Raw genomic sequence first — 13,839 nt, 5'->3', positions numbered from 1 at the left:
ATCACTCCCGACACTCTTCTCCACCCACCGCACCCTGCCTGTACTCTCTTCTTCAGGTCTCTTCCACATTCCATCATTACTCTGATCTGTTGATCCCCAGTATTTAAAATCATTCACCTTGACCAACTCTATTACTCCCTGCATCCTCACCATTCCTCTATCCTCCTGCTCATTCACGCGCATATATTCTGTCTTAGTCCTGCTGACCTCTCCTCTCTAGAGCACATTTTCACCTCTCCAGGGTCTCCTTAACCTGTTCCCTAAGCTCACTACAGATCACAATGTCATCTGCAAACATCATAGTCCACGGGGACTCCTGCCTTATCTTTTCTGTCAACCTGTACATCAACATTGCAAATAAGAAAGGGATCAGAGCTGATCCTTGATGTAATCCCACCTCCACCTTAAATGCATCCGTCACTCCTACCGCAGACCTCACCACTGTCACACTACCCTCGTACATAACCTGTACCACTCTTGCATACGTCTCTGCCACTCCTGACTTCCTAATAGAATACTATAATTCCTCTCCAGGCACCCTGCCATATACTTTCTCTAAGTCCACAAAGACACAACGCAACTCCTTATGACCTTCACTATACTTCTCCAGCAACACTTTCAGAGCAAACATCACATCTGTATTGCTCTTTCCCGGCATGAAACCATATAATTGCTCCTCCTATCCACACCACGATAGAACAATTTGAACCTGCCTCTGATACACCTGGCCTTACTCCCCTTCCATCTGGTCTCTTGCACACACAATACATCAACCCTCTTTCTCCATCATATCAGCTAGCTCTGAACTTATAACAGTCATACTGCCAACATTTAAAGTTCCTACCCTCACTAACACACTCCTAACCTTCCTTCTCTCTTCCTGCCTTCGGGCATGCCTTCCCACTCTTCTTCTCCTTCGGCCAACAGTAGCCTAATTTCCACCAACACCCTGTTGGCTAACAGTACTGGTGGTGATTGTACTTACCCCAGGCCTCGACCAATCTGGTGTGCTCCTCTATCAAGGTTTATTTTTTGGCCATTTCAGCATGTTTGCCCATGGATCTCCCTCTTTTAAGGCATTCCTGTGTTAAACTTTTCTAAAAGGAGTTCTTCATATCTGTCCATCTAGAAAACGTGTGGCTCCTACTTCGGATCTTAATTTTGTTTTCAAAAAATAACACTTGCTCCACTTGAGCCAGCTGATCAGGCTAATCTGAGGTTCTTAACATGAAACAGTTCTGTGTCTCAGCTGCAGCTGTCATAGTGGGCCGTTCTTATCTCATTTTCCACAAAGACAGGGTTTTTTTGAGAACTATTCCTTCATTTATGCTAAAAGTGCAATCTGAGTTTATTTTGAGCAAAGCTCTCTTTCTGTCTTCTGTCCAAAACCTAAAAATGAGAAAGAAAAGATCCTTTATACTCTTGATTTCCAAAGATAATTCAGATGCTGTCATCACAGAATTAAAACCTTCAGAAATTCTGATCAGTTATGAATTTCTTAAGATAAGAAAAAATATAACCTGTTTAAAGCAGGCAGTTTCCAAACGGCTGTTCCATAGTATCTCCTTTTGTTATTCCCACTCCCACTTTAACATGTCATTTCCATCCAGGATCAAGGCACATTCTACTAGGGCCTTGGCTGTATCAGTGGCTTTTTGGAAAAGGGGTGGCCTCTAAGTATTCTACTAAGCTGCACATAAGCTGTCAATGGTCTGGGCTCATGGAGGGTTCCCTTAAGCTTTGGAAGTTAGCAGACCCTTATATTCCTAGCTGTAGCTGCATTATAACATTAAATATTACACACAGTAAAGGATACGAACACAGGCTGCCTATTATATGCATAGTTCAGTTTTTATCTGCCTAGCAGAATCCGTTTTCCAGCAATAAATATAAACAGAGCTATGGTTTTCCTCTACCTCTATTTCTTTTTGAAGTTTCTTTGATTTTCTGAAGATATTGCCTACTTGGTGATTTTCTTGATGGTTCTCTTGATTCTCTCGTGCTGGTTTCTCTAACTATTCTCATTACATTCGCTCCTTGTTCATTAAAAGCTACTGGAAAGTATCTAAATTACATGGAAAGCTTCGTCAAACTTAGTTAATACACTGTACACAAACTAACTGGATCCAGTTCAGCAAACGCTGTACAATGACAGTTGCTATATCTGCAAGATGTTTTCTACACAGTACAATACAGGGTGTGTTCCCAGTACAGTAAGGTGAAATCTGTTTTACAAGTTTAGGTAAGCATTATTATTCTGCAGCTGTTAGTTATTTCTAGATACAGTGTGTCTGTACAAAAAAGTGGTTCACTTTAGTTCAAAACCACAGTTCACTCTGCTGTTGATTACCAACTGTAGCCTATATTTTTATATATATATACATACATATACATATATATATGTATATATACATACATATATATGTATATATATATATATATATATATATACATACACATACACACATGCATACATACACATACACACATGCATATGCATACATACACATACACACATGCATACATACACACACTTGTATGACTTGTAATTGTTCAAAGTGTGCACTTTTCAAGTGTATTTTGTTCAATGTAAGGTGGCTGAATGAAATGCGATTTGGAAAGACAAAACAGAACTGTGGTATTTTTGCAAGACTGCTGAATACTGGAGACAGGGGGTTGTAATATGATCTCACTTAACAATATTCATACATGAATTGCTGCAAAAGCCTAGATGTTTCTTCTACATAAAGTTAAATGAAAGTGCATAAATCTTTCAAACTGCGTCCTTTAACCAGTGTTTGACCTTTCCTTATATATTCACACTGATACCCAGCAGCCACATAATATATGAACACTTGCCCTTCCTTTATGGATCACATTAGATCATCTTCCCTATATATTTTTTTAAAAGTCTGACTGATATATGTTGCTGTAAAAAAGTGGTTTATATAGCATGTAGCTTGACTTGTACACTTTATAGAAGAAAAAACTTTGAGCCGTCTGCAGAACATTATTATGCAATTTATACCAGTAGCTTGAACAATGCATTTAAGTATATTAGTTGTGATTTTAAGAAATTTGTCTATACGGTTAATGAATCTGTTGCCAGTAATCCGACAGGAAATAACATAATACAATCTATTGATTATAAATATCATCTTTAGCAAGTCTAATTAGATGCCTGTAATCCATCAGGCTTCAACGAAATGATCAGTTTTAAAAAGTTTTTAATTTGCAGAAAAATGACATATGGATGTCTACCATTTAATTTCATTATACGTATTCACATATTAAATTCCATGGTCATTTTAAATGCTAAATTTTATACTGGTTATTGCATGACACATGATGTTGTTTATTTAATGAGTTTTTTCAATGCAAGTTACTCAGTCTGTAGAAGTCACTGTTGACAAAGTGATTGCGGTGACATTCTTCCTGAATAAATTAGTTGTCTTCTGAATTTTCCACCATTATCTCTTTTTACAAGTAAACGTTTTTGGACAGCTGTGGTAGTGTGCCTGTTTTTATTTATTTTTTGCGTTTTATTTTCTACACCTCACACTAATTTAATCTAAGCTTAGAAAGCAGTAATCTTCCTTTCTCCAAAACAGCAACTGACTAAGGCTCACTGAAAAGGGTCCCAGCAATTTTTGATGGATGTTTCATTTTTGGTGAAATGACTTGCCACATGTAAATTAGTAGATATTGGGGTACTACCCAAGACAACTAATTAAAAATAATAATAATGATCAGTACCTTTCTCCATGAATGGGACATGATCATCCTCTACTGACCCGTAGGAAATATCTTTATGGAAATACATCTGTTCAACAGGATGGAGCTGAAGGAGGTTAAGTCTATGCAGCCGCTTTTCTAGCAGGGAAAATGAAACACATTTAATTATATACTTACTATTTTATACCAGAGTAAATTAAGTAACACTAAATGGTAAAAAAGAACCAGAATAATTACTACTACATTCCACATAATTTACTTTCACTGAAATCACAATTCAGAATAGCCTACTAATGCACAACACTAACAGAACATGGTCTAAATAAAGCATGCCACAAGGATATTATTTATAATCTTGGGTAGGCTACAGGACATTTCACCAATGTGAAATAAACCAAAGTTTATTTTGGAAAATCTAGCACTCCAAAACAGACTTCTCCAGGCTACCATTTTTGAAAAGGAAAAAAAAAGTGGAAGGGGGATCAGAGTATGCCACAAGACACAGAGCTGAAGGTACCGCATTTTTTGTATAATCATTTCAAAGGTTACTATATCTCAGGTGGGAGAAAGACATTTCCTCCATTACATCTGTTTTTCCAAGTTAAAAAAACACAGAGGAAGGTAATGTTTTCCACCATTCTTCAAAACAGACATCATGGCTATTGGCCAAAAGAACTGGAAATTAGACTGAGAACAAGAGGCACAAATTTTAGCGTAAACAATTTATTTTCTGTTTTCGTCAGACTTCATCAGAAAACAATACATTCAACATTAAAAAACTTTCAGTTTAAAAATATCTGTAAGACAATAAAAAAATACTTCATCCCACAATAAAGTGACATCACAAGCTCAACTATTAAAGACATACACGTCTGTTAATTATTTGTTCAAGTGAACCCTGCGGTTCTTTACAAAAACACAATGTTAACTATATCATTCAACCCTGGGGCTTTGTCAGAGTTAAATCTGCCATAGTGCTTCTTTTAGTTCCAACTCTGTCTTAAAATCCCCACCCCTTGTGTGAACTGCTCCCTGTTCCAGAACTGAAAACAGGAACTTGTTATAGTTAGGACACTTCAAATTATGTTTAAAAAATGCAATTCTGCCATCCTTCTTTTTTATGCTATGGTAGTGCTCTTTAATCCTGGCACAGTGAACCCAGGTGGTCATCCTGATATAAAATGCAGTGCAATGAGAACATTACCCAATGTACACCACACCTTTGGTTTTACAATTAAAATAACCAGACACTGGAATAGTGCGTGGCAAATGGGGCAAATTTACAAACGGTCCCTTTAATATGTACCTACAAATGCACAAATTCCACATTTGTGCATGCCAAATGGTTTGAGTGTAAAATAGTCCTTTTCACCCTCTCAATTAAGTTAGTGATTTTTGTACACAAAATGGGTGTGAGGGCCAACCGTCGCAAAAAGGTCCTGATTAACCTTTTAAATTTTCCAAGTGTCTTGTATAATGCTGATCAATCCACTATACAAAGTAATGTTAAAGTTGCAAAATATATCTTTTTTGGACTTGTTCAAAACGTTGCAGCCACTATAAGGAACTTTTAGTATGGGCGGGTAGAGTGACATCCGGTTGCCCATGACATATTTAGCTGGACTTCTTAATTTGTCTTCATTATAACTTCTTTCTAAAAAAAGAAAACAAATAAAATCTATTAAATTAATAAAATCACTGTTTTCACTGGTCATTCAACTGGCCCTTATGTATTGGCCCTTGGGTATATTATCTTTCATAAATTGCGGATGAAATCTTTAATAGTATAGGTAACTGTTAGTAAAAGTATTTTTACTGTGAATCCTGCTTACAAATCGCTTCAGTACCTTATCCCATTCTAAAGTGACATCCAAAAAGTTAAGCTTTAAACCCACATCACCTTAAGTAAATTTTAAGAACTTAGAGCCAGGATTTAATCTATAAACTCTTTCACCTGGTTGAGGTCACTTCTAAGATGAAAAACAAGTCATCGACAAATCTGTTAAAGAACAAAACATATCTACCCATAATAGGATCCAAAAATGTGTGTTCCCACCATCCAACAACAATATTTGCAAACGAAAGGGCAGCTAGAGACCCCATAGCAACCCCTCTGTTCCATTTATTCACTGTTATTAAACATAAAAAAAAAAATTGTTTTTCAACAGAACATCTATTAAATCCCAGCAAAAGTTGCACTTGTCATTAGAGGTTGGAAAATCTCCCAACATATGGTCTTGCATATTCTACTCCTGTTTCTTGTGGAAAACACGTAAAAAGTGATACCACATCAATGGTGAACAAAATATGTTTTTGTGGGTCAAATGAGAAAGTGTCATTAAATTTCCTGAACTGTTCCAAATAAATCCCAAGAGTCCTTTAATAAAAAGAACTCATTTTACTAGCTAAGGGGTATAAAAAAGAATCAACCATAAGGGAAATTCCTTCTATGATGTAATTAGGCGAAAGTGGAAAATAAATTGTTGTTTAAGCTAAAATTTGTGCCTCTTGTTCTCAGTCTAAGTTCTAGTTCTTGGTGTTTGTTGTGGTACTCTGGAAGTTTTGGTCTGTTTTTGTGGTTTACTGATTTTATTTGACTTGTTATGGCAGAGAGCAACAAGGAGGATCCTCCTCTTGAATGCAGTAGTCATCCTACACTAGGCAGCAGTGAAAATGGTCTCATGGTGCAACTGCTTAAAACCATGGCTGGGATTCAAAAATCCTTGGATTTGCTGGTGAAGCGCAAGTGACAGAATCCCATGGGTACACTAGTTCCGAAGATGGTGGTGAGAGTGGTCGAGTGTAATATTCAATGTATTATTGCACAAGGTAACCACACTGAAGTTCATTTAAATTCCAAAAAGACTTGTGCAAATGTTGCATCTATTCTTACTAGTGGTACTGATCCTTTTTTTTTTTTTTACCACAGAAAGACTTATAAATACAGCTATGTTACCTTACACAGAGAATTGTGAGACTTTAACTTGATTGTTGAAGAAGTATAAAAGTCTTGATTTAGAGAACAAATATTTTCAGCGATGCACTGAACTTAATATAGTCCCTAAAGGGCTAAGATTTTTTAAAAGCCCAAATGGTGTCGAGGATACGGATTCCTTTTTTCTACCTTAAAGGAATTCAGCAATGCTAGTCTTAATTTCCTAAAAGTACTTGTGGACAACAATGTTAAAATTATGGCTAGTTTAAAAGAACAAATAATGACTGCTGATCAGGCCATTTACAGAGGGTTTCATAGCAGGTATGGTGAGCGCTCAGACTATCCTAACATCCTAGAAGTCTAGAAGCATGTGCAAATTGTTATTAAACACAAAAAGAAATTAAACAGAGACATTAAAGCATATGAAAGTGACAATGCCCGTTTGCTTGCTAACACAAGCAATACATTTTCCAAGAGGAATTTTTCTAACTTTCAACAGCCGCGTATGAAAGCTAGACAATATGCCTTTAAGAGAACTGAGAGGGAACACCTCATGGAAAATGAGAATGAGGCTACTGACAATGCAGGAAGTGAAGCAACTGGGGCTTCAGCAGTTCATTTTCTGCAAAAACACATAGTCAGTGCTTTTCCTGTGGGTGAGTTAAGTAACACTGTTGGTCTTAGTAATTCCACGGAACTTGGAGCAAGGCCCAACGTTTTTTTTTAAGTTCAGAAAAGGAAGGGAAGGGCCCCCGGGACCAGAATGACCAGAAAAAAGGAAAGGATTCCTTCTGATTCATCCACGGACAATTAGCAGAGGATGTCATTGAAGATTTATCTGTTTTCTCCGGCGGCTCCGAGGATACTGATGGAGCCAAGGATCGCTTTTTAGCCTTGGAAGATTTAGCTTTTGATTGAGAAGACTTAAAAGCTGGAAGCACTCTCCAAACCCTCCTCGAAGGAGGGTATCAGAAGTCCCCTCAAAATCAATTTGTTCTTCCTTTCCTGAAGAACACGCGGGCTAAAAGCATGACAAAAACTACACAATTCCTGGAGGTGAATCGCTCCCAGACAGCGCACACAAACAGAGTGCCCATCAGTGATAGACATCCTGTAACTACACTTGGTGCACTTCTTAAAGCCCGAGGACTTTTGCTCCTTAGTAGCTTTAGACAGTCACCACAAAACTGAGTAACTAACTCAACAACCAGACCAACGGTCAATCAGCCACAAGCACGGGAACAGAACAAACAAACAGTACACCACAAAGACCTCTAACTAAAATGGTCCTAGAACACAAATACAAGAGGGAGGACTAATTCCTCTAATTTAAACGGTTTTAGCGCAAGGGAAAAAAGTTAGCACATAAGGTAAGCAAGGGGACAGACTAGGGTCCTCTAACTGAAACGGGCCTAGCCCGTTGGAAACAGCTAGTGGGATACCACAAGAACACGCTAAAAGAGAAAAACAACTTTTCCACAACACAGTTAAAGATACGCACACAAATAGCTATGAAAATAGCTTTTTTTTTTTTTGGAAAAAACTTTTCTGCTATAAAGAAGAAAGGAGTACTTAGCGCCACAGCCAAGAGCGAGACCATGTCCAAGCTACACGAGCGGCAAACGAGATCTGGGGATAGAGAGCAGTGCAGCATGGGATACCATCTTAGCCCTGCCAATTGAAAGACTTTGAGCTAAAGTATGGCCGAGTCGGAGCAGACATTCGGCTCCGAACCCATGGGTAAGAATGTAGGCGAGATTGGACTACATAACATACAATGTTATAAATTTGTCTAAACTTCATCTCACTTCTGAGCATTATAAAGTGTTGAATTTGGGTTTAAAGTTTGTTCTGACAAGTAGAGCTGATATTTCCAGCACTGTTCTAAAATTTTAATTGTATATTAAAAGATGTTGAAAAGTGTGAAAGTAAATATGTTAAACCATCCTGTTTAACCCACCTTTGGTACACACTTTAAAGTGTTTGATAATACTTGTGAAAAACAAATTAGAAGTTTGTTAGACAATAATAAAACAAGATGCAAGTATTACAACTTAACTATGAGTGAAAAATCTGCTCTGAATGAATTCAAGTCTAACACTATGGTTAGAATTATGAAAAGTGACAAAGTTGGTGCTTTGGCTGTGATGGATCAAGACAAGTATATTCACAGTATTGAAGCTATGTTAAGTAACACCTTAGAATATGAGGCAGCCAATGTAAGTGATGTATTAACATGTTATCAGAGAATTTATTCTTTTTTTGTTTGACAGTTTAATGAGTGGTAATTTAGACAAAATTTCTTATGATTTTTGTAATATTGAGAATCCCAAGTTAGGGGTTTTGTTTGGAATACCATAGACCTTAACCATTCTCCATTTAGGCCCATTGCTTCAGCACCTGATTACATCACAGAAGGAATTTCCCTTACGGTTGATTCTTTTTTAAACCCCTTAGTCAGTAAAATGAGTTCTTTTGTTACAGGAGCCTTGGGATTTTTTGGAACAGTTCAGGAAATTTAATGAAACCTTCTCATATGACCCATGAAAACATACTTTGTTCACCATTGATGCAGTATCACTTTTTACGTGCATTCCACATGAGACAGGAGTAGAATATGTAAGACAATACCACTGGGAGATTTTCTAACCTCTCTAATGACAAGTGCAACTTTTGCTGTGACTTGATAGAAAAGTGAATAAACAAAACAGAGGGGTTGCTATGGGGTCTCCAGCCACCCCTTTATTTGCAAATATTGTTGTTGGATGGTGGAAACATATTTTTGGAGCCTATTGTGGGTAGTTATGTTTTGTTCTTTAAAAGATTTGTCAATGACTTGTTTTTCATCTTAGAAGGTGGCCTCAACCAGGTGAAAGAGTTTATAGATAGTTTAAATTCTGGTTGAGTTTTTAAATTTTACTTTAGGTGATGTGGGTTTAAAGGTTAACTTTTTGGATGTCACTTTAGAATGGGTTAAGGTACTGAAGAGATTTGTAAGCAGGATTCAACTTAAAAATACTTATACTAACAGTTACCTACACTATAAAAGATTTCATCCGCAATTTATGAAAGATAACATACACAAAGGCCAATACAGGGCCAGTCAAATGACCAGTGAAGACAGTGATGTTATTAATGAAATATATTTTATTTGTTCACTTTTTTTTAGAAAGAGGTTACCATGAAGACAAATTAAGAAGTCAAGCTAACTATGTCATGGACAATTGGATGTCACTCTACCCGCTCACATTAAAAGCTCCTTATGGTGGCTCCAAAGTTTTGAACAAGTACAACAAAGATATATTTTGCAACTTGAACATGACTTTGGATAGTGGATTGATCAGAGGCATTATATAGGACAACTGTAAAATTTTGGAGAGTAATCATGGCCTTTGTGCTACTGCTGGCCCTCACCCCATTTTGTGTACAAAAATCACTAACTTAAAATTATTTAAGAGGGTGAAAAAAAAAAGAAAAAAGGACTATTTTACACACAAACCATTTGGCATGCACAGATGTGGAAGTTGTACCGTCTTGTAGGTACATATTACAGGGACCTTTTGTAAATTTGCCGCATCTGCCACACACTATTCCAGTGTCTGGTTATTTTAACTGTAAAACTAAAGGTGTGGTGTACATTGGGTTATGTTCTCATTGTACTGCCACCCGGGTTTTCTATGCCAGTATTAGAGAGCACTACTATAGCATAAAAAAGGACGGTAGAAATATGTTTTTTAAACGCACTTTGAAGTGTCCTAACTATAACAAGTTCCTGTTTTCAGTTCTAGAACAGGGAACACTTCACACAAGGGGTGGGGATTTTAAGAGAGTTGGAACAAAAAGCACTGTGGCAGATTAGGTTAAACTCTGCCAAAGCACCAGAGTTGAATGATGTAGTTAACATAAAGTGTTTTTTAAAGAACTGCAGGGTTCACCTGAACAGTTATTAACAGAAGTGTATGTCTAATTGTTGAGCTTGTGATGTCACTTAATTGCGGGATGAAGTATTTTTATTGGCTTACAGATATTTTTAAACTGAAAGTTTTTTAATGTTGAATGTATTGTTTTCTGATGAAGTCTAATGACGAAAGTGGAAAATAAATTGCTAAAATTTGTGCCTGTTGTTCTCAGTATAAGTTCCAGTTCTTGTGGCTTCTTGTGATATTCTGGAAGTTTTAGTCCGTTTTTGTGGTATTATGGCTATTAGCCACCTCGGACTTATTATCAATACCTAAAAACAGCTCCATAGAAAAGTCAGTACCCATCCATTCTAAATGCAGTGATAAATCCAGGAATAAACCTTTTTGATACAACTCCGGTATTAAACTGTATAAGAAAGAAAGAACTAATGAAAAATTTTAAGAAATTCATTACCCCCTATCTCAGGACAAGAGTGAAACATCCCATCAAGGGTCTTAAGACTGCTATTAGAAAATGTGAACTATAGCATGAGCTTATGGCTGCTACAGATACCAAAGGAAACTATACATTTTTCTTCATTTACATCAGGACATTAAGGATTCATGTTCAACAATGCACTGTGCATATTCATAACTACATCACACATTCACATACCAAGGACATTGCCAATATATTAGCACACAAATTTAGTGTTATCTTTATCCCACCTTCCCACACTGTTGCCCCAACTATCACTGAAAATTTAGCTTCCTCTGAAATCACTTTGGAACAAGTCTTAGACTTACTGTCAAAGGCTAAAAATAATACTTCTGTGGGAGCAAATAATATACCAGGCAGCATTCTCATCAATCCCAAGTTAAGTCTCTACTTATACTGTTAAACCTCAGCCTGTTCAGAGGGTACGTGGACTAATGCCCGGGGAACAGCCATACACAAAGGCAGCCCTTCTACAGACTAGGGTAATTATAGGATTATCAGTCTCACTCACATTCCATACAAAACTACAGATAATCATGCCAGAACTCATTTATGAAGACACAGGTAATCGAAATGATTTAGACCCAATCAATTTAATGTTGTGAAGGGCAAGGCCTGCGTCTTGAACCTAGCAAACTTGTTTGAAAAGTTTACAGAGGCTGTGGACACTGTTCACTCTAAGAATGCAGCATATCTTTTTTAAACAACTTTATTAAATTATCACTTAAAACATAGGCACACATGCATTAATAGAAAAAAAAAACAAACCTTATTAATGTTTTTTCACTGACACATACACTTTGTTTTCCTTCCTTATAACGAGCGTCTCCCAGTCCAACATTACATATATTGTTCAATTCTTGCCCTTCCCTTAAACCTCACTTCCTTTTTCTAAAGATCCCTCTTCCAGTTCTTTTCTCTTTTACAATATAATAAATATAAATATTGATTTAGATATTTCCATTTTCTAGTGATTGCTTTTTTTAGCAGCCAACAGAATTAAACTTAATGAAATTTTACTATGTATAGACAATTCAAAGCCCATGTGCCAGTTCAAGAGAGTCATTTCTTTAATTGCAGCCATTTGTTCCCCCAGTATTTCCGATAGTGTACTAGTACTCTGCAGAGATTTTTTTTAAATCTGCCAACTCATCACACTCCCAAAAAATACCCCCCAGTTGTCTTCCCCATCAAACCTACAACATTTGTTATCTATGCAAGGAAAAATTCTCTGCTTGGGGTATAAAACTACCTATGTAAATACTTCCAAGCAAACTTTCTGGACTTTGATGCATACTTGAGAGCAATAAATATGTCCTCCCATTGATCCCTTGTAAACTGTGTTTCCAGTCTCTTCCCCCCAATCTTTTTTTAATCTCCACTGATTGTTCTTATAGTTATTCTGTAATATTTTATATGCCCTGCTACTAAATCCCCTTTTTAACAGTAGCTCTTGTTCTAGACTGGACATAAAAACTGTCCCAGAGCATGTCTTTCACTTAGACCTCCCCTGTCTCTGACTATACTCTGGTATCAATTCCTGGTAAGGACGGCAGTCTCTAACCTGCAGTCCAAACTCCTCCTTGATGTCCTCCCACTCTATTACCTTTCCCCTTACTATTTATTTGCTCCCAATACCTTACTTATTTTTCCAGTTTTCCCCAGTAAATTTCAGACCCTTCTAGTCCATTTTCTGTCCTGCTACTTGCAGACTTCTCCATTCCCATGTTGGCTTAGTTTTTAGAATACTTTCTACAACTTTATGAATATAATACTGTGTATGCTTGTTATTCTTAAGGATTTCCAAATTCCCTCTCTGTCCTTATTTCTTGAACTCCCCCCAATAATTCATCATTATTCCTTTCCACATTGAATTATAAAGCTTCTGTTTGTGTAATGTATATGAACCTTAATTGTGTAGCGCTGAAATATCCCTTCAAATCAGTTCATCCTTAACCACCTTACTCTATCTGCTGGGAGGATCAACTTACCACACTTGAATCTTGCCCTCTTTCCATCCCATTTCAATTCATTCAGCTCTGTTAATTACTGTCCATAAATTCTCCTCTAGATGATAAAAATATGCTTGATCTGTACATAAAACTAAAACATTTTCACCATTTGCATCCTACTATCCATAAAAAAGAGCTTCCAGTTTCTCAGTTTTTGTATTGACCTTTGTTTAGTCTCTCTTCACAGATCCTTAGCTGCCATAACAAAAGCCTTTTTAATCCATACTTCTAAATATTTCATCATATGTTCCCAAACATGTAGGGTATTGATGAACCAAGTCATGAGTGGGTACATAATTTATGGCTGCAGCCTTTGCTTTATATTCCCAAAGAGAACTGAAATTGTCTTAAAATATTCATCAAACATATGTCCTTTTCTTGATTTAAGTAAAAAATATCATCCGCAAAGCCACTTTTCTTGAATACAGTACCAATTATATCCTGGAATTTCTGAGTCCCTTATTTTCTTTGCCAATGGATCTAAATATAAAACAAAAAGGAAAAGACACCCTGCCTGCTTCATTTATTGAAACACAACTTATTGGACAGAAACCCAAACACACAAATTCTTGCCTCCGATGTTTTATCTACCTTCCTAAATAACTTTATTTTATCAGGGGATACAAATGTTTCATTGCCTTACTCAAAATCCCAACTTACTCTACTGAATGCTTTCTCTGAAGCAGGACCCATGAAGAGCAGCAGTATTTTCTTACATTCTGCTTCCATTTGGATCATCATTGTTCTATTAATGTTGTT

At 36.7% G+C, this 13,839-nt stretch overlaps 1 protein-coding gene across 1 annotated transcript in view; it reads right to left on the bottom strand.

Annotated features, from left to right (window-relative positions):
- LOC122795429 (glutaminyl-peptide cyclotransferase-like protein) overlaps positions 1-13,839 on the bottom strand; it is a 498,301-nt gene that overhangs the window by 66,175 nt on the left and 418,287 nt on the right. Inside the window, exon 5 of the mRNA XM_044063688.1 lies at positions 3,757-3,873. Within this exon, the coding sequence (XP_043919623.1) occupies positions 3,757-3,873 (117 nt within the window). The remainder of the gene's footprint in view (positions 1-3,756; positions 3,874-13,839) is intronic.

The sequence above is a fragment of the Protopterus annectens genome, chromosome 1.part0, assembly GCF_019279795.1.
Source record: "Protopterus annectens isolate FY-2018-M chromosome 1.part0, PAN1.0, whole genome shotgun sequence".
Classification (NCBI taxonomy): domain Eukaryota; kingdom Metazoa; phylum Chordata; order Ceratodontiformes; family Protopteridae; genus Protopterus; species Protopterus annectens.
Note: the sequence above shows the minus strand (reverse complement) of the source record. Positions and strands in the feature narration are given on the sequence as shown.